This window comes from Propithecus coquereli, unplaced genomic scaffold, assembly GCF_000956105.1.
Source record: "Propithecus coquereli isolate 6110/MARCELLA unplaced genomic scaffold, Pcoq_1.0 Scaffold86, whole genome shotgun sequence".
NCBI lineage: Eukaryota > Metazoa > Chordata > Mammalia > Primates > Indriidae > Propithecus > Propithecus coquereli.
The window spans coordinates 1,594,567-1,615,144 of NW_012154840.1; the positions used below are offsets into that span (position 1 = coordinate 1,594,567).

At 33.2% G+C, this 20,578-nt stretch overlaps 1 protein-coding gene across 1 annotated transcript; it reads right to left on the reverse strand.

Annotated features, from left to right (window-relative positions):
* Nucleotides 1–2,788: 2,788 nt before the first annotated feature.
* FAM46D (family with sequence similarity 46, member D) lies at nt 2,789–3,964 on the reverse strand. The gene has a single exon (XM_012664072.1). It carries the CDS (start codon nt 3,962–3,964, stop codon nt 2,789–2,791), a length of 1,176 nt encoding a protein of 391 aa, XP_012519526.1.
* Between the last annotated feature and the right edge of the window lie 16,614 nt (nt 3,965–20,578).

Here is a 20,578-nt window from a genome sequence, read left to right on the forward strand (position 1 = left end):
TTTGGGATTGAAGCCACAATTTATATAGACAAGTTTTGTTCATGTTGTCCTCCTATAATAAACGTGAAATTGCTAAATAGGATATTAATGTGAACCCTCATACCATTCTCTACTGTCATTTTCACAGAGACTAATCTTCCCACTAATATCTTCAGGGCTGTACCAATGCTAAAACAAGAACTCGATCCCAGGCTTATGGGTTCTTTAGTTGAACCAGAGGACCTGTGACTAGACCGTGTCTATTCATAATGTAAAATGGTTTACTTACTAGCATTTTAGAGAATGGCTCAAATTCTACTACCAGTCCAAAAAGTATGACAAGTGAATTGTCATAAATTACCATGACCTTACCTGCATTGGGTTATTCAATTCATCGATTTTAATTTGGAAATTAAGAAGAAAAAAATTTGCAAAGAGGGCCCTCTCAAGACATTTCTCTCTTAGAAAGGCTAGTGTATGCATTTACAGGGGCTAGTTATTTTGCCTTGAGGTACTAAAAGGTATATCCATCTCTAGGACTAGGAGGTTTTTTGTTTTTTTTTTTAAGGGTCATAAAAAGCAAATGAACAAAAAATTTATCTATAAACTATCTGTTGAAATTTCAAAAACTACATCTAAACAAAAAAGGTGTTTTTTGTTGTTGTTGTTTTAAACAGTAACGCAACTTATGTAGCACTGCCTTAAACACAAAAATTTTGTTAAAAAATAACCTTACATTCCTCCCATTAGAGTTCTCTTCAGTGATGTCATCCTCATTCAACAGGTTTGGATTCTCTCTTGAGAAAGTCTTAAATGTCAATTCTGAAATTTTGTAACACTGGAAACACATGCTTAAAATGTTAGGAGAAAGCAGGTAGCTTTCAGGCCATTGTTCTATCAAGACTTAAAGCTTTACAAGAATACCATGGAAGATTTGCTTTTTAGGGAAGGTGTTTAAATTCCCAGTAGGACCAAAGGAAGCTATGGGAGCACGTGAAGGATGAGATGTTTCCACATAACCTCAGAATTCTGCTACTCAGTGTCAAATGCTACTCTAGAAAATATCGAATCTATCCCGATAACATCACTGTCATAGTCCTTTTATTCTTAAATACTTTTCCTATATCTTTTGGAATTGTTTTTGGTAGTGATAAATACCTTTAGTTTGATGTACAAGCATTCCCAGTAACTGAAAAATAAAGAATATTTTAGGGCAAAAGAACAATCAATCATCATTAACCAGTACAGTATAGAGATAGATTGCTGAATTTTCTTTTTAATATAGTATTTATAAATTCTTTATTTGTCTCAAAGAAGGGGGTAAGATCATATAGTATTTCGAAGCCTCAAGGTTCTGTGATGTATATTTAAAAATATACTGATGGCCAGTGATGCTGTGGTATAAAATATCTCAGAAATATTGGCTATTTGAAAATGCCATATTTGTTGTACTTCTTGTGTCCAATATTGCAATACAGAGTCCATAAGTGACAAATTCTCAGAACATGACTGTCAGGTCACGTTGTGATGGAAAAATGTGTGATGGTAAATAAAAGCTGGGATGGAAATTCATAAAAAATCAGAAGCAAGGAGAAATACTGAAGTTTTCCAATGGCTTTATCTATATTAATTCAGGACAGCTCCCTTTCTGTCATCCCAGATAATATTGGTCATGGATTGTTTTCATTATGGGAAGAAAATACATTTTTAATTCCACTGGTAGATTTACTAGCAGCATATTTGATGTAGTGAGTATATACTCAGATAGATGGCAAATATATGCAATTGTTGAGTAAATTATAGTGTTATGCACAATCTCACACGAGGAGGCACTTGAGTGGCATGTTCGAAACTGATCTTTGGTAAAGGAAAATGAAAAAAATGCTTCATTTAGTAATAATAAAAATATTTTCACTTACTAAAACTGAATATTTCCAAACATGTTAAGATGTTGGTCAAATAGGCCATAAAAATGGTAAATGATATGGCTTAAAACCTCTGCCTGTTTTTTCCTGTTTGCTTTTTAGAGTCTCTTTGTAATAGATGATGATAGAAAGCTTTCACATTCAGAGTTGGCCATTTTCATTCTTTTCAACTTATTTTTTGGGAAAAAAGAAACCTACAAACTGGTCACAGTATTGGTTGCACAGCTGGATGGTATTATTTTCAAATCCACAAATTAAATATTTTATTTTATAGATGATAAATTACTAATAGGCAGTATTTTCCAGAACCATTTTTTTCCCAAGCAGTCCTTCCAACTATAGTGGGATTTTGTATCCAATCCAATTTAATTGAGAAACAAAATAAATTCTTGCAAAGTCCAGGGTTTTAATGTCTTTTGAATCTGTTTTTGAAATTAGGCATTTTTGTTAAGCACTGACAATTCCTTGATGGTATTATCTACTATAAAAAATGAAGTGAATGTAAGAATATAAAAATCTGGGCACTTGTCTTCACCATATCTCTGGATTTTAAAACATGAGTCTGTTCTTTTGTATTTTAGTCAAAGATGTAGGTATCTGTAATGTATTTGTCATAGCAATTTCAAAAGTCATAAGTAGTCAGCAAGATTTGAAAATCATTTTAAGTGGTCCACAACATTTGAAAGTTATTATAACTAGTCAGTAACATTTAAAAAATAAAGTGGTTGGTTTATAGATATTGTATTTACTATGATGGTTTAAGCTGTAATTGATGGAAAATAGTTGGTAAATGCATAAAAAATAGATCTTGAATTTTATAGAATTTTGAATTCCGCTTTTAAGAGATGTTTAATTAAAGCAGAGTTTCTGTCGTATATGTGTTTTTAAACCGTACTATTTGGCACATTAAAGTGCAATGGATAGTATGGCTGGAAGAAAATGGGTGGTGGCCCAGATGTTACAAAATAAGTAGGGTATCCTGCTCCCTCAGCTGCAAAGTATGGAGCAGGCTGATAAAAGCAAGTTACATTGTCTGTATTGGGTAGAATATTCTGTTCTCCAAGTACTTTTAAGGCCATAAGGGTGATCATATTGAGAGTCTGTCTTCTTTCATGTGCCATGAGGCAAACAGTGCTTGCATCTACAACTCCACGCAAGGTCATAAGGTAGTCATACTTGCTCTTTTCTTCACCTATGAAATGGTTGCGGAGATATGATTCAATTTTCTTTTGCTGTTCTTTGACATCAGGAAAATCAATGAAGAATCTAGAGCACATATAACGTTCCAGGGTCTTGATTTCTGCTTCACAAGCTGGCTTGAAGTCACGAACCAGCAAGTTGCTGTACTTCAGAAGGCCACCACCTCTAATCTCTTCGGGTTTTCTGGTAGATATAAGCTTGTATTGCAAATGTGTCATTGCTTCTTGGAAGTTTCCATACATGCTTTCAGCTACTATAATAGGATAGGATTCTTTGGTTAGCTTAGCATTTTTGTCACTGTAAAAATCTAGTATCGGATCCAAAATAATTTGAAAGGAATCGACACTAAATTCAAATTGCCGTCTGAGTGAACTTACAAATTTTAGTTCTACATTCTTCCCAGTGTTATTTGAAAGAGAGATGAGACTCCAACGATCACGCCTATTGCAAACTTTGACCATCTTCTGCACATAAGCCTCTTTCATGATCTTTAGAGTGATCTTGTCCTTTTTTACACCTTTTGGTAAAAAATCAAGTAAACAACCTAGAACTGTATCCTTAACAACCTGAAATTCTTGATCACTTGGAAATTCAACACCAAAAATAATGTCCAGATCCTTATAGCTGATTCCATTATGGCTTGCAAGTATGTAACTTGCTGTGGAACCATTCAGTCGGCTATCTTTAACAATAATGCCTTGCTCTATGAGTTGATCTTTCACAACATGAATTATATCTTTTGGTTTTACCTCCAGTGTGGGGAAATTCCCCCTTCCATGAACTGGAATTACTTCATCTAACACTTTATCCAGTAGTATAAGTTGATCCCAAGTGAGGTTGCTGAATCTGATTTCGGACATCGTGAAATCAGTAGATCAACTAGAGAGCAAGCAAAATATTGAAAGGAAATATGTTAGTATTTTAAAACCAATGTTATACCTAAAACATATACAAAAGTTAAAAATAAACTTATCCTAAACATAAACCAAGTGAATACTAAGAAGTAAATTACCCATGTATCTAATGATGTTTAAATCTAGAAGTGAAATGGAATTCACAATTATGTCAAAATTGTTAGATCCATTGGTCAACGCAAACAGATTTCTCAGAAATTTGTTGGACCTGTAATTATATAAATTATATAAAATTATATAAATTATATAAAATGGTGGCCTTTCTTAATCTCTCTTCATGTAAATGCTGCAACAATGGTATTTGTTTGGTGGTATAAATTTTGCTCATGGGATATCATAATACATCATTGAGGTTAACTGTCATAATTTTAAAGTGAGACCAAATAGCATATCTGTGTGTTAGACCCAATGGACTGAATGGCATAGTGTTAAAAACAATATATAGCATCTTTAATCCAAAATCATCACAGCATTCTCACATACATTATTCAGTTTCATGTGTATTGCTGCTCTTCCTTTACATAATAATACTGATACCCTATATTAGAATATGAATTCCTTTAATTACTTGAGGATAAGGATAGTACCTAATTTATTACTTTATCACCTCTTCTATGTGCCAAGTGACCTTCTAAGGAATGTTAGTCAAATGAAATAATGAATGTCACTTTAAAATGAAAAACAAATGAGACTACTAAATTTGTACCTGAAATGAGAAAAAGAATGTACAAAATCACAAGATTCCCAAGCTTTAAAAAATGTCTACTGCAGATACAGTATAATATGCTCAGAAAATGTTAAAGTTTGGGGAGTGTTCAGAAATTAATATTTTATAATGTATATAAATGCCATAAATGCAATTAGATATAATAACTTAATTAGGTACAATCACAGTAATTATATGGATCTTCAAATACTCTATTAAGCTGTCTAAGCAAATAAATTTAGGAAAGTAAATATAGTTCATCATGGACATGTTCATCATGGACATACATACATAGGGGTTATGTATTTTTTCCTGAACTCCAAAAATAAAAAATATATGAAGGTTAAGACGTATTTGTATAGACAGTATTCATATTTTGCCTATCTAGAAAGCTATTAAGACAGAATCTAAATATTTAGAATTTAGTGTTACATATTTCTTGAGTAGAACTAGAGCAAATAGAATCATCTTATTTGACACCTGTAGAATAGACTTTGATAGCCCAAGCATTTTGCAAAAGGCCAACTAAGTAACAACAGATCTGTGTCAGTGAGAAGACAAAACTAAACCTATTCTCTTTCTCTATATGAAATCCCTATAAATATAAATTAAAGACTTAATATTTATTTTTATTACTTGACAAAATGGCCCACATAATGGGTTGCTTGTTTTAAGCCACATTAATTATTAACGTTCATACAGTTTTATCAGCTATGGGAATATCCAAATCAATCCTTAAAGATGGATGGGCTGAATTGACTACACATCAGGCTTTCAGATTTTGGGTAATTTGTCCATCAAGTAAAATTATCTGAATAGTGTCTTTAGGACATTGGAAATAACAATATGCTACATGAAATGAAGGAACATGCAATAATAACTGGCAATCATACTTTCTAATTTCTTTTCCTGAAATTATCATTGAATTATTTGAAGCTAACTGTTTATGATGTACAAGTTCTCAAACTGCAAAAGGAATAGTTGATAACACTGGCTGGTTTCATGAAAAGGTTTTAGGAAGATCAACAATTTACCTAGTAAATATTTTAGAAATATCACATATAAACTATATAATTTTAATTGATAATATAGCAAAAGTTCTAACATTCCCTCTTCATACACAAATTTCTTTTGAAAGGGGAAATTTTCCTTTCTTTAATGACACATTTCCTTTGTCAATATAAGAAAAATTCAATGGCCTAATCCTAGGCCAAGAATCTCCATGTAAACCATCTATCATCTGAAAATAAAGGGAACCATTTATGTTGATGTACTGATATTACTGACATTACCAAATTATTTTCCATACAGAAGTTATCAGGATCTTTACATGCAAATGAAATCATCCAGAGACATAACTAAATTAACTAATTGCCATAATGCGGATGTCCTTGATTAAAAAGATATCCTTCAAATCACAAAATAGGAAGCCCAACTTAACATCTTGAATCTGCCCATAGACATTAAAGAAGAAAAGGAGGGGACAGAATTTTGTGTCCCAGACAGAATAACAGTAAGATCTTAACAAAGACAAGAGATCCAAAATTTAACTTCACTTTACACTAGGAAAGTAGTATAGGAAAACTATAAAGTAGTATAGTATATAGGTCATCAGTGTGCAACTTTCCAGTTACCACTTGATTACCTACGTTAATGATTTCCAAACTTTCTAGTCTTTTAAATTATCTATGAGTTTTAAAAAAATACATATATAGTATAGTTTAGGCCTAGTATTTCTTAATAATAATTAAAAAAAACAGTGAAGCCAACTTGCTGGGATGTGGGAAAACAGTGAATTTGGGTAAGGAACATATTATTCAACTGTCAAAATCAAGGCTTTAAAAACCAGTTAGGTTTTCTTTCTTTTTTTTTTTTTACCTTTCTCTAGCTACAGCTACATAAACTTGTTATTTAAAATTGCATCTGTTTTTCTATTGAATTAACATATCACTAATAACTGAGGAATTCCAAGCTACTATCTCACTATCTTTATATGTATAGGAAATGCAAATTACAAATTTAAAAAATAGTCCTAGAAAAAAGCATAATTATGATAGTAAATCTGTGATACATATCCACACAAACATATATATACATATAGACATACATGAGCACACAAAATATAATGAAATATATGTCACAATGAAATAAATGTAAGTGATTTGTACTGATCTGGAATCTATACATGACCCTACCAATGCTGACCTCTATTAACACGGATAATCAAGATTTGACTGTAAGGTTATGCTTCTCTGGCATAGCTACTATCAATTTTCATGTAATATACAATATAAATATAATGCTATCAGTACAAATCTCAAATATGACATTAAAGTAATAAGATGTCTTCATATGTGGATCAGAGCTCAGTACTTAACTGTCATACCTCATACAGCAGAGTCAATCACCCATATATCAAAGAAAAAGAACATATCAGAAAACTTGTTGAATTTGCTGAACCAAAAAGCATGGCTAAATATAAACTCTGGATGCCTGTCATAGCAAAGGTGAGAAAACTCCAACAAAACCATCCACAATGCTCACAGTACACTGTCTTGGGTACAATATAGCTCTTACTTACTAAAAGTGTGTTTGTTGAGCATAAAGTATAAAGTTATGTTTTCATGGGCTAAAAGCCCAAAGTCAAGGCAGAAACCCTCAAAAATTTGCCAAATAAACCTCAACAGAATCAGGAAACCTGAAATTTCCAATTACTCTTTTGTGGAGGTAAGTGGTAGCTCACAATGCAGAGCATATAAATCTTGTTCTGATTCCTTGCCTTTTTCCAATTTACTTATCCTTTAAGCTAATGCTTTTCCATCTAGCTTAACTAATACTAGTATGTCTATAAAGTATCTGACTACAGTAAACACTGAAATCAAAACAAAGTGGTCTCCATTATTCAATTGGTTAAACTCATCTCGGAATGCAAAGTGAAGCGACTGATTTGCCAGGATTTCACAAAGGACTACAAATGGATATTTGTATAATAAAGCATGATTAATTTTTTTCCTGCCACTTCCCTATGGTACCTCTGACCATGGGAAGAAAAGGGGAACCTAGCCACTGTTTTCCTATATATATATTAATATACATACATATATATATGTAAACTAAATTTTCGAAGACAATGAGAAAAAACTTAAGATGTACATTTGAAAGAATTACTTTCAAGGATGCAATACAGTCGAGTTAATATGGTAATTTAGTGGATGCTTCAGTGAAGATAGGAATTTTCATCTTATCACTGAATAAAGTCATTAACCAGCCAGGAAACTTCAGGCAGAAGAAAAGAAACAATAAAGTTCTTTTACAGATATTATATACAAGTAATCTGATGCTCTCTGGCCAGTAGTCCTACAAATTGCATACACACATACATATATACACACACATACACAGATATACACACAGAAAAAAATTATAAAAATTATAAAATGATTGTTCTGAAATAGTAGTTCTCAAATTTTACAATAGCATGCAATAGAGTTACATGGAAGGCTTGTAAACACACAAATTTCTTGGTTTCACCTCTAGTATTTCTAATTCAGCAGGTCAGAGATGGGGATCGAATAGTTGCATTTCTAACAACTTCCCATATGATGCTGATTTTGCTGGTCAGAGAACCATACTTTACGAACCATTACACTCCAGGAAACTGAGAAGGAATTGTAAAGGAACAGTAGTCCCAACAGCAGTACATCCCTCACAATTTGTCTATTTCTATTTAAAAAATTACATTGAATAATACAGATATTCTAATCAAGTAAATGTTCTTTTAAACTTCAGGCGTTTAAAACATTTTAATAGTGCAATATTGTTTTCTCAACTAGACATTAAGGCCAATAGAAAGTCTTTCTAAAGTTTATATTGTAGTTCTAAAACAGAAGTCTAATTAGTTCCCTTACCTATAATAAATAATTGTATATAGAAGTGGATTCCTGTACTATAGAAACCTTCAAGATATATATTTACATATATCTACCTATAGTTTAATAGCCAAAAAAATTTTGGTCACAATGTGTTATATTTTACTAGTCCAAAAAAGTATGAAACATTATTTGAATACCGGAAAGAGGTAGTGGATATTTTATTCGATATACTGCATTTGTTTCCAAGAGAGAATATTAATGCCTATGAGAAATGGTGAGAAATAACAGTGAAGTACTTAATCAAACTATGGTTTACTCATAACAAACCATTATCCCTTTAAAAATATAAATACCCATTTCAGAAAAATAGTATGTTCTTATATCAAGAAAAAACATGATTACCAAATAATATTGCTTTGATGTTTCCATGCTGTACTCAATAAGACATAATACTACTCCAGCCAATATTAATAGTACAATGCACTAGAAAAAGATCTATTAAAAAGTGTTAATTATCTCACAGAAGTGTCTTGCACTGTTTTCACTCTGTCAAAAGTAAAAACTGCAGTATTACTTTAACCCAAGAGAAAACTATGAATGATATTTGGCTCATTGAAAACTGAAAGGAACAATAGTTAATAAAATACTGACTGGGATACCTGAGAACCAATAATCCTGGCAGGGGTCAGAAAGAAACCCCACTCTGTCATGGTCTCTACTTTGTGTCAGGCTCTGTGATGAAAAATGTAAGATGTCTAATGTTTTGTCATTTTGCCCTTCAAAAATAAAGTTATAACATCAGTCAAGTAGATGGTTGTTTAAATCATATTCTTTTGATTTAATAATTGCTGGGGGATAGAGTGGAGCTGTAAAAAGAATAAAGTATTGCAATAGCTATGTAGGAATAAATAAGATAAATCTTTTAAACAAAACTATCCTAATAGGTTTGATTTCTTTCAATTATCAATGCTGCAGAAATTTTTTTCTTGTTTGTTTATTTGTGCTAACCCAAAACACAGGGATATCGAAGATAGTAAAAGCAGTGAAAAGCAAAGCAAGTGAGTTGTTTTAAATGATACAAAAGTGATCTCTGTACCAAGAGAGAGCTCTAGTGTTTTAAGCTGCCTGATTACAGAGAAATCAAATTAAAATCAGAAGTCTCTTTCTAATAGTCCTTATCATACCAGCATAAATGGGATTGAAAATAAATGCATTTTTAGCTTACTTTGCCTTGAGAAAGTCATGGATATTTTGCAGTTATCTCTACACATCGAAGATTTCCCTATGTATCCCAGTTATCTTGAATTCACAGTAATTACACGTATTTTCTTTTGTGAATATCTACTATATTTATGTATATAAACCCTTCAGTAATGCTTAGAATACATTCCCCTTCAAAGAGACAGATATGACTCCATAGAATAGTTCAGATTACATGCCAGGTAAAACTAGTAGCAGGATGTAAGAAAATATAGGTACATGTATTTAAAACTGACCCCATGTTGTCCAACCTATCTTTAAATAAAGATTCTTAGTTGCAACATCTTGAGGCAGACTCTTTCTCTAGGGCTGTTACACTAACTTATGCTTGTGATAACTGAAGTTTTAAAAATATGTTTAAAATAAAATAAAAATTTTAAAATTCTAAAGAGCCAGTTTTTACTTTCAATTAAATTCATTAGCTCTTTGTTCCAATAGCATTAGAGTAGATTTTGCTTACAAAAGAAATATAGAATAAGTCTGTGTTTAGAGTCCAATTGTAGATGCAAAATATTTAAAGGAACTTTGTTTTCTATAAGACCTAGTATTAACATTAAGGTCTGTGGAAAACCTATAAAGATCTTTTTATAAACACCATAATCACAATCTGTTTATCAATTGTTCTAAATAGTCAGGTATTTTATAATCTCTTCAAAATAGATATCTTGAAGAAAAGTTGTTGATTTTAATAAAGTTTAGTCTGTTCCTTTTTGTGGACTGCTGTGTTAGCCCTTTATATTAAAAATATTTAATTAAAAATCAATCTTAAAACATATTTCAGGTTAAAATCTGGCAAAGGATGAAGGATTTAAATTAAAAAGTGTAAACATTTAGGCCAGGCGCGGTGGCTCACGCCTGTAATCCTAGCACTCTGGGAGGCCAAGGCGGGAGGATCTTTTGAGCTCAGGAGTTGAGACCAGCCTGAGCAAGAGCGAGACCCCGTCTCTACTAAAAAAATAGAAAGAAATTAATTGGACAACTAAAAATATATAGAAAAAATTAGCCAGGCATGGTGGCACATGCCTGTAGTCCCAGCTACTCGGGAGGCTGAGGCAGATGGATCCCTTGAGCCCAGGAGTTTGAGGTTGCTGTGAGCTAAACTGACACCACAGCACTCTAGCCCAAGCAACAGAGTGAGACTCTGTCTCAAAAAAAAAAAAAAAAAGTGTAAACATTTAAAAGGGAAACTTCCTTACCTGTTTCTAAAATCTTTATCTGGATAAAAATTCCATATTTAATTTGTTTCTATATTGTTGAATTTGGAATTATAATATAGATGTGTGATATTTTAACAGCCAAATACAACAGATTTAAATAGGTATGAAGAAGTCATAATAAGATTAAGCTTTTTGAATGCTTATATTTAGGCTTTTATTATTGTGTGCATTTAAGTTTATATGATTGACCACAGTGCTTGAGTCCTAGAATAATATTTACATCACAAAATACTGTATCATTTATGCTCTAATGCATTGTTGATGTTATGATTCTATACCATTTAAATTTAAGGAGGGAGTTCTCAATAAAAGTTCACTTTTAGCATTAGTCATTTTCAAATATGGTTTTGAAAAATTAGTAACATTGGTACTGATGCTAAAACAGTTCCAATTTAGGTCAATTCGCAAACTTATTTTAGATGTAATAAGGTTCATATACCAAAACAACACTTGCAAAGATTCACTTGTCCAGGATTCTACTAAGGAAATGGGTTCATTTTCAAAATTTACAGCCACCCAACAAATGTACCTCAGATAATTGTGATGCTTGAGGAAAAGGTGCTTATTTTTAAATTTTCTTAATGTTTTAAAACATATTTAATTATACTGAAAATAAAGTTATCATATACATTTTTAACTACTAGAAATGGCATAATGCTCAGAGATGTAATTAGGCTTATTATAATCAAGGTTGTCCCATGCTGAGGGGGAGAGGAGAACATCAATTTCTCCTGTACCCAAAGATGATAGGAGTCTTAAAGCCTTTAGTTTCTATTCAGACTCACAACAAGGCAGACATATTCTTTCTCTTAATGTTATTTATATCCTGGTCTGTCATTCTCTTTGCTTTATGGCCATCTCTTCAAATACTATGCTTAGCTCCATTTCCCATTTTAAGAGTCAAGTGTCCTTATTTATTGGGATTTACATAAATTTCCAACTTCCTGTCATTGATAACTTCTTGAAATTCTTATACATCAGTGGAACCAAGCTACAAAACTGAGGTAAAAGGCTTAGGTGAAAGGTGCATTGGAACAATTAAGATAAACATGCACCTAAATGCCTAGAGAAAAGAGTACACAGGTCCCTAAAAGGAACAGCACTAGATTTAAAAGCTTGGTGCTCACAAGTTTTCCCCAGGCTAAACCTCTGCCCCTAATCCCAGAGGAATCTTGTGATTTTTGTCTTCACTCTGTCCAAAGCTACACACATACACTTCTTGGTTTGTTTTTATTGCTTGCATTGCTGTGGCTGCTGTCTTTTGCTTTTAAGTGCTAAAAGTGCACGCTGTCCTAAGTAAATCATCTACCCAACTCCTTTCAGGTTTAGTGCCAATCCCTTACAGTGTGGCAGCACCGCCTACTTCCTACTCTCCTTCTACTCCTTTCAGAGGCTGGTAGAGGCTAATAGCTATGTGAATTCAACAGCCACCAAGTCTTCTTTTGTTTATGATGTACCTGATGTAGAGTTCCTGCCTCTTCAAACTGTCACCAACCTCAGAGAGGTGTGGTGGCCAGAGAGAACTCTAGTTCTCTTTGAAGGCAATGACTGGGTAGACATCACTGAGAAGACTCTGAAGTGCAATGGGCTTCTAGGCAAGCTGGGAGCTAAAGCTACCTAGTGAGACGAAAGCACCATCCTCTCTGCACTGGATGCTCTTTAGCTTGCCATGACCCTTACAGTAAACATGGTAACCTCATAAGCATTTCCCAAGTCATTCCGGATTTCTAACCCTATTGTGGATAAACCTGTCAACACTCAAGGAATTAAATATTCTCTGAAGGGGACTCCAGAATTATTGCCAACATCATATACACCTCCCACATGACCTACAAACCCTGTCCAAGGAAAGAGGAAAGTAGAAACTCACCAGAATGCTCCAGGAAAAAGCCTCGTTTTCTTTCTTTCTTTCTTTTTTTAATCTCTGTTCACGGCTCTCCCTGTCCCCTCACCTCACCCTCTTAGCCATTAGAACTCACTTCACCAACTGCTGCTCTTTTCAAATCCGTCCAGTCAAGGAACAAGTAGAGGGGGGTGGTGCTAAAGTGGGGCTTAGGAGGGAGTCTGCTAGTAAGCACGCAGAAGAAGGGGGGTTAGAGAAAGAAAGAAATGCAATTTTTTTAAAAAGGAGGAGGAATAAGGAAAGAAGGAAGGAAGAAGAAGAAAAGAAAGAAATTAAGGAAGAAAGGAAACAGAGCACAGAGAGCAAGCACTTGTAATAGCTGCCGGGGGGCTGCTAAACCGCTGCTGTCCATGGGGAAATGGGTGCTGAAATGATTTCCTCCAGCACACTCCTCTAGTCCCACTCACTCCACAGACTTCCCTTCCTCCCAGGCTCATTCCCCTCGTAGCGTAAAACCATTTCCATGGCAACCTGTCGTCATACAATTTAAGGTGGTCTGTAGTATTGAGTAATATGGGTCCTACCAACCCCAGGTGGGGCAATCTCCCTATTACCTCCCATTCTCCCTTAGCGCTGAACTTTCTCTGGTGGGATACTACTACCTTTTCTCCCTCCCCACACCAAAAACCATTTTTCCCTTTTCCTTATAAATGCTGCCTGGCCTCATGAATTTCCTACCTCTTACCCAGGCAACCTCCCCCCCACCGACACACACACAAACACACACACACACACACACACACACACACACACACACACACACACTTCCCTTCCACATTTCTTCAATCATTTCCAACATAAATACAAAGAAGGCAGTTGTGCCGAAACAAGTGGCTTTTTTTTTTCATAGAAGCCTTTTTCCTTAACTCTCCTTATCATGGGGCATCCCCTCCCTCACTTCAACAACTGCTATTGGTTTGACTAGAAATATTCAGGTCTTCATGTTTTCTCTCACATCTGCAGGTACTTCTCATAAGAGAAAACAGACGATGGTGCTCTTTAAAGAAACAATTTCAAAAATGCAGTTTTTAATAGTTTAAAATAGAATTGCTTTGATGAAATCCACTAAGTTTATGATTAATTTATTTTTCTAACCTTTACTTGCATTAAATTGTTCTACTAGAGGACAATTAAATTCACTCTTAAGGTACCTAAAGACTATAAAGAGATGAATCCTGAGTGCTTTATAGGAAGAAAAAAATCTAGAAAGGAAGTTCAAGATTATAGAAAAAATACATAGATATGTAAACATGCTTGACTATGTGACAACTTTCTTTCACTTATATGTAGTAATTAAACACACCTGATATCTAAAAAAGAATTAGGCACAGACTTTTACTTTAATACCTCACTTTAGAAACATCTTCAGTTAAATTCTGAAAATCACTCACTATCAGGGTATTTATTGAGATGTCAATGTGTTAGTTGATTAATCTAGGGAGTTTTGTAATTATCTTACCCTGGCATTCTGAATAAACATAATTCTTACTACTACATCAACATATCAGTTATATTATGCCTGTCATTTCTTACTGTTGAATTAGTTCACAAAATAAAACATTAAAATAATTACTGACGCCTTTTTCAGCACATTAACTAAGTTAAACTTTACCATAGCTATGATTATGGGCACAATTAGTAATAAAAGAGATAATCTTCTCTAAGATATTCAGTATAGACATTCATTTTAGTTGAATAAGTTTCTAGAAAATATAAATTATCAATTTCAACATCTACTTATAGTTGAAAATAAAAGGAAAAGTAATGAAATTCCCTTTCTACAGGATTCTCACCGTGTCTTGTGACAGCACACTTTGCTGAATTTAACAACACTGCTACTCTGAAGACTAACTTTCTTCTCCAGAGTTCTCCATCAACTGATCTCACTACATTCACTGCACCTCACTTGCCACAATACCATGGATACTGTTGCCAGGAGACAATATTATTATTGCATCATTAATGCTCTTATAGAAAGAAGTACTTTCAAAGAGGAAATTTAAATGAGGCAATTCTGAGTCTCAGATCTCAAAAAAGATCATGCTATACTGGACTTATTAAAGATTAAAAACCTGTTCCTCAAGATACTTGAACTTATATTAGAAAATAGTAAAGATAAACAGATAATTCACACAGCTGCACAGAGATAGCCGAATATTTTTGTTTTATAGGTATTGGAACTGCCTATATGTGAATTCAAAATTAAGGTGTAATTTTTGCAATACAGACTTTGGAGAAATACTGTGTACTTTTACCCCCCAAATGAACATCTTTTTAAAAAATCCTTAAACAGTTAAGAAGTATTATGGTTGATTAACATTTCATAATTGCTTTGAATGCCAAAAATAAATAAAAACCATTTAAAAGACAGAGTTCTTCCCAATATGTCTTGTTACAGTATATCCAGTTTATAGAAATCATCCCATAACTGTTTTAATAAAAATATCAAAATTAAGAAAATAGGCAAACAAATAGATATAGGAAGTAAATTATTTGGCAAAGCCAATAATCCATGTGATATGTTTTGGATAGCCCTTCTATGGCATTTTTTTCAGGAAAATGTAGAAAGGGCTAAGTACATTTTAGAATGGCTAAAGTTAAAACCAAGATATCTGCTCAGATTTTTCCTGGCACTATAATATATGTTAAAGAAATAAGAATTTCTGAATAACATTTAAGACTATAAACCTTGTGTATAAAGAAAGAAAATGCTGAGTTTAATTTGAAAGGGAAATATACCTGTACAGTTTCTAAAGGAAAAAATATGAAAATTACATGGCATTTTATGATATGTAATACTGAATACAGATTTTTGATTTTAAACTTTTGAATGTAGGATATTTAAACATATAATTAAATGGTAACAATAACTAAAAATTATATAAGGCTTATAATGTGCCAGGTACTAAGTGTTTTAATTAACTCATTTAATCCTCATTCAAAAGAATGTAAGGAAAATCAGAAGGGCCCGTGATCCAGGTGAAAGAGATAAAGAACAAATTATACAAAGAAATTCATGAATACAGTAATAGATAAAATAGGCCAGAATGAGTTAGATAGCTAGGCAAAGGGTGTAGGAGGGCTTTTAAGTAGAATAAAAGTTCAGATATTTTGAAGTGTGCCATCTAATATACAAGAGCAAGGAGTACTGTGGAGAAGTACTCAAATGTCATAAGAAAGCTTCATTAATCAGCAATAATCAATTCAGCAAAGTACTATATGTCTACAACAAAATATATATCAAATATGGCTCATAATCTCAACTAACTTGCTACAATAATTTAAAAATATTTTTTACAAATGTAAAAAAATGTTAAAACAATAAAGTAACAAAATAAAGATGGTATAATCATCAGTAAGGAAGAAGATGGGGAAAAAGAGTCTTGGGAGAAGAAAAAGACAAAACAGAAGTCAAAAGACAACTATCAATAAATAGCTGTTTAGCAACCCCAATAAGTGGTTTTAGCCCCTTCATTCCAAGTCACAATCCCCAATTTGATTTATAGTGCTCTATCTCTTTTGACTTAGTTTTAATAATTTTTTTTAATTATTAAATATCCCTTTTCAAACCAGAATGATTTTTAAAATTACTGAGTGAATTGTCACATTTTATGGTAAAACACCTGATTCCTTCCCTGAGCTTCTGTGAGAAAAGTAGTATAGGAATTGTTCTCTGAAAAGCCAGAAGGGTAGAAATCAGAATAATGGACTTTGAATTTAGTGTAGACAGTGTAAAAGCATCCTGAATGGGTTTCTGAAAGTAAGCTACTAGTAATAGAAAAGACGCGATATTTCAAGTACATAGATGGATATATCCTTGACCAGTGACATCTATCTTGAATGAAAACTATTTGTCATCAGTGATGACCTAGTCAGGTAAAAAACACTAACATCTACTTCCTGATGTGCTTATCAGAATGAAGAACAGTTTGCCTAGGATTTTCACTTCATCTTACTTTACCAGTAAAATGTTGCTATATTTTAAAAGTTATGCTACATTTTGAAATAGCAAGTTGTCAGTATGATTTTGTTACTTATTTTGCCTTTTTGTTTTATTGTGTCAGATTGGTCCTTAACAACAAATACTCACTGGGGAAAACTCAAACATTATGTTTGGTCAACAAATTTTATTAAAACTCCAGACATTAATGAACATTTAATAGGCATAAAAGACATGAGTAAGAACAAACTGAAGGTACCCAAAGATCCAGGGTAAGAATTTAGAACTTTCCAAACAAGGTAAATTTATTGCAATATAGTGCAAAGCTTTGTCTTTATTGTTTAATATTTCTTTATGTACCAAATAGTCTCTACTGATTTTATATCAGCTAAGTGTACACTGGAAGAGCAGAGACATATGGAGACTATGTAAATGCTACTACAGCCCTTTATGTGAAACACTTGTGGGGGTGGAAGGACAGATATCTTTTTAATATCAGAACTTTTCAGATATTTGAAAGACAATATAAGGGCATATAATATATATAACACCTTCACTGGGATCTAGGGTATCATCTTGTAATCAACATGTTAATATTTCTCCTTTTAAATATATGACTATTGATAGTAAGCATGATAGATAAATAAAATTAGCACCTCACATTCCTAGGTTTTGCTATCAAACCAGTTCAAGTTAGGTCAGGTTTAGCCATCAAAATTAATTATGAAAACACTTTAGATTTTCAGACTTTTTTTTTTGATTTCTCAATTGTAGATAAAGGATTGTTAACCTGTATATAAAGATTGATTTTACATTGCAAATGTATCTAGCGGAAGAACAGTTAAGAAAGTCAATAATTTACATATCTTTTAGACAAAGTCAGAATATTGTTTAAGATATTCATGTGATTAAATCTATAAATGTCCAATAGTAGATGAATATTTATTTGAATATTTACAATTACATTTGAATTTCACTGATGGGACCCATCTATAGCCAACATTTTTATATTGAACTTTTATGATTGATTATGAGACTATAATTAATCACTTAAACTAACTTATGTTAATTATAATTCCTCATATTTAATATTTCTAAACTTCTGTAGTGTTTACAAATTATTTTATGTACATTATCTTATAAAAAGCATGAAAAGCAGGTATGGCAGTCTTTAGAGCCCCATTTCATGGATGGTGAAACAGATTCATAAGAATAAATGGCTGTTATTTATTTACGTCCAGTGCTATTTTATCACGTTTTTTTTGTAGGGCAGGGCCAATATAATCAATTAGTGTCAAAGGCAGAGTGGGTGAAAGAAATAAAACATTGTGGGTAGGTCACAGAGTTAAAAAGCTGGGCAGGAATGGCTAGGGGATGCTCATCCATGTGCTCACTGTCTTAAGGCCAATGCAAGACATCTTAGAGATGCCTTCCTCCACTTAAAGACACAGCTTTGTATCTGGCCTTTGAGACACTGCCTTACACACAATAAAAATGTAATCAGACCCTGATTCATTAATTTGATAATTAGTCTTGCCAGTACAGACATATACTATTTTGTATACTAGCACTATTTAGTATACTAGCTTCTCATTATTAACGAATACAATGCTCTTCATTATGCTTTAATTTTGCCACAAGTCATGTCTCATTGCTGAATTTCATCTCCTAAAACAAATTTCAGTTAGAAATAAATGTGAAAGGTTATTAATCATAGGATATAAGAGTTCTAAGGGGCCTAAAAGGTCATCCAGTTCAATCATCCAATCAATTCTTAAATTCTCCATGCAACAGGCCTGCCTAAATGTCATAACACAGCCAACCCCTAAATATCTCCAGTGACAAGTAAAGCAACCTATTTCTTCTTTGGATAACTCTGTCAGTAAATTCTTTATACTGAACTGAAATCTGTCTTTCTGTTACTTTTACCCACTGGTTCTAGTTCTACTGCTTAGGTAGAAGTTATCCTTCATTACCAGCAATACCCTTCAAATATTTAAAGATTTAAAGATAGTGCTGAGGTCTTCTGTAAGTTGCCTTTCCTCCAGGCAAATAAATATCCAACTTTCTTCAACAATTATTTATATCGTATGGTTTTGAATATTATTAACATACTGATGATCATTTTGAACATGCTCCAGTTCTGCTGTTTGCTTATGTATTCAACAGATTTTATGAAGTATCATATTCTCATATGTCTAGAGCCCCATTAAAAGTACAGGATACATTACAGGAATTCCTAGTCACAGTTTCATATTTTACTATATATAGTGCCCTTGTTGGTAGACACTTGTCTTTTATTACTAAGAGAGGAAGTGCTTAATTGATTAAAAGTATTTCAGAAAATCTGCTAGTAGAAAATTAAAAAAAAAAATAGGAGAACACATTTTAGGTGCTAATTTTGAAGGTAGAACAAGTTACATTTTGGTTGGGGTGCTGTCATTTAATTCAATTTTACAATGTAAAACTCCTATTTGTGAAAAAGTTTAACTCTGTAACTGTGAGGGATCTAGACAATATTACAAATCAATGTATTAAAAATATATCAGAAAAGCAGTATAAATGGCTTAATAAGCAGAAGTATGAAAGAAATTAAAATGTTTATTTTGCAAAAAAAGAAAAAAAAAAGAAAATCTCGAGCATTGGCATCAGTTCTCCAATGACCTCCAAGTTGCTAAATCCAATAGTTATTTCTTAGTCCTCATCTTACTGGGTCTGTTAGGAGCATTTGACACACTTAATCACTCTTCTTCTAAACAGTTTCTTCTCTTGGTTTCCAGAACCCACACTCATCTGATCTTCCACTACCTTTCTGGCCACTCCTTCTCAATCTTTTGTTTGTTCTTTTTCGATTTTCTAAATTTGGGGTGAGCTCAGTTCTAGGATTTTTATTTTAAGCTACATGTACTGTTTAGGTGATCTCATCAGTTTCATGGCTTTAAATACCAACTATGTGGTGATGGCTCCTCAATTTAAATCTCTAGGCTGAACCTCTCCCCTGAACTCCAGACTTGTATGTAACTGCCTCTTAGCAAATTCACTTTGATGTCAAATATGCTTCTCAAATTTAACATTCCCAAACTGTAGTTCTTTTTGTTGGTTTTCAACTTTCTCTTCAACTCCATTCATCTTATTTGCCATCCATATTCTGAATTCCATTTCTTTCATTTCAACAATTTCCTCGTAGTTGGGCTTAGCTACCATGGCTCCATTGTGATTCCTTGGGGGTTTCAGTCTGTTTTGATTTTTCATCTTGCCAGAGTTCTTTTCCTGGTTTCTTCTCATCTAAAAACCTCTTTTCTAGACTCAGGGCTAATAGGTGTGCAGGACACCTGTTATTTGCTGGGAAGTCTCCTGTTCAATTAGAAGAAAGGAGGTTGCTAAATGGTGCTCTTTTTTATTCCCATACTCTGGAATGTTGACACTGCAGGGGAGGGGTGTGTGCACTAGAAGCCTGTAACTCAGCTGTTCTGATTTGATCTGTTTGCCTATGATTGCCTCTGTTCAAGCCTTGCTGGATGCTGTTTTTGGAGCATGTTGGGTTGCTCAACAGATACTTGTAGGAAGTTTGAGTTGGGAGCTGGGCAAGGCCCTCTGCACTAAGGCTGATGCACTAAGGCTGATGTGAGGATTGCTCTGCCCTGGGTCTCCTGGAAGAGGTG

What these genes read in the sequence shown, in the direction of transcription:
- FAM46D (XM_012664072.1), bottom strand. Translation starts at nt 3,964, where the DNA reads ATGTCCGAAATCAGATTCAGCAACCTCACTTGGGATCAACTTATACTA.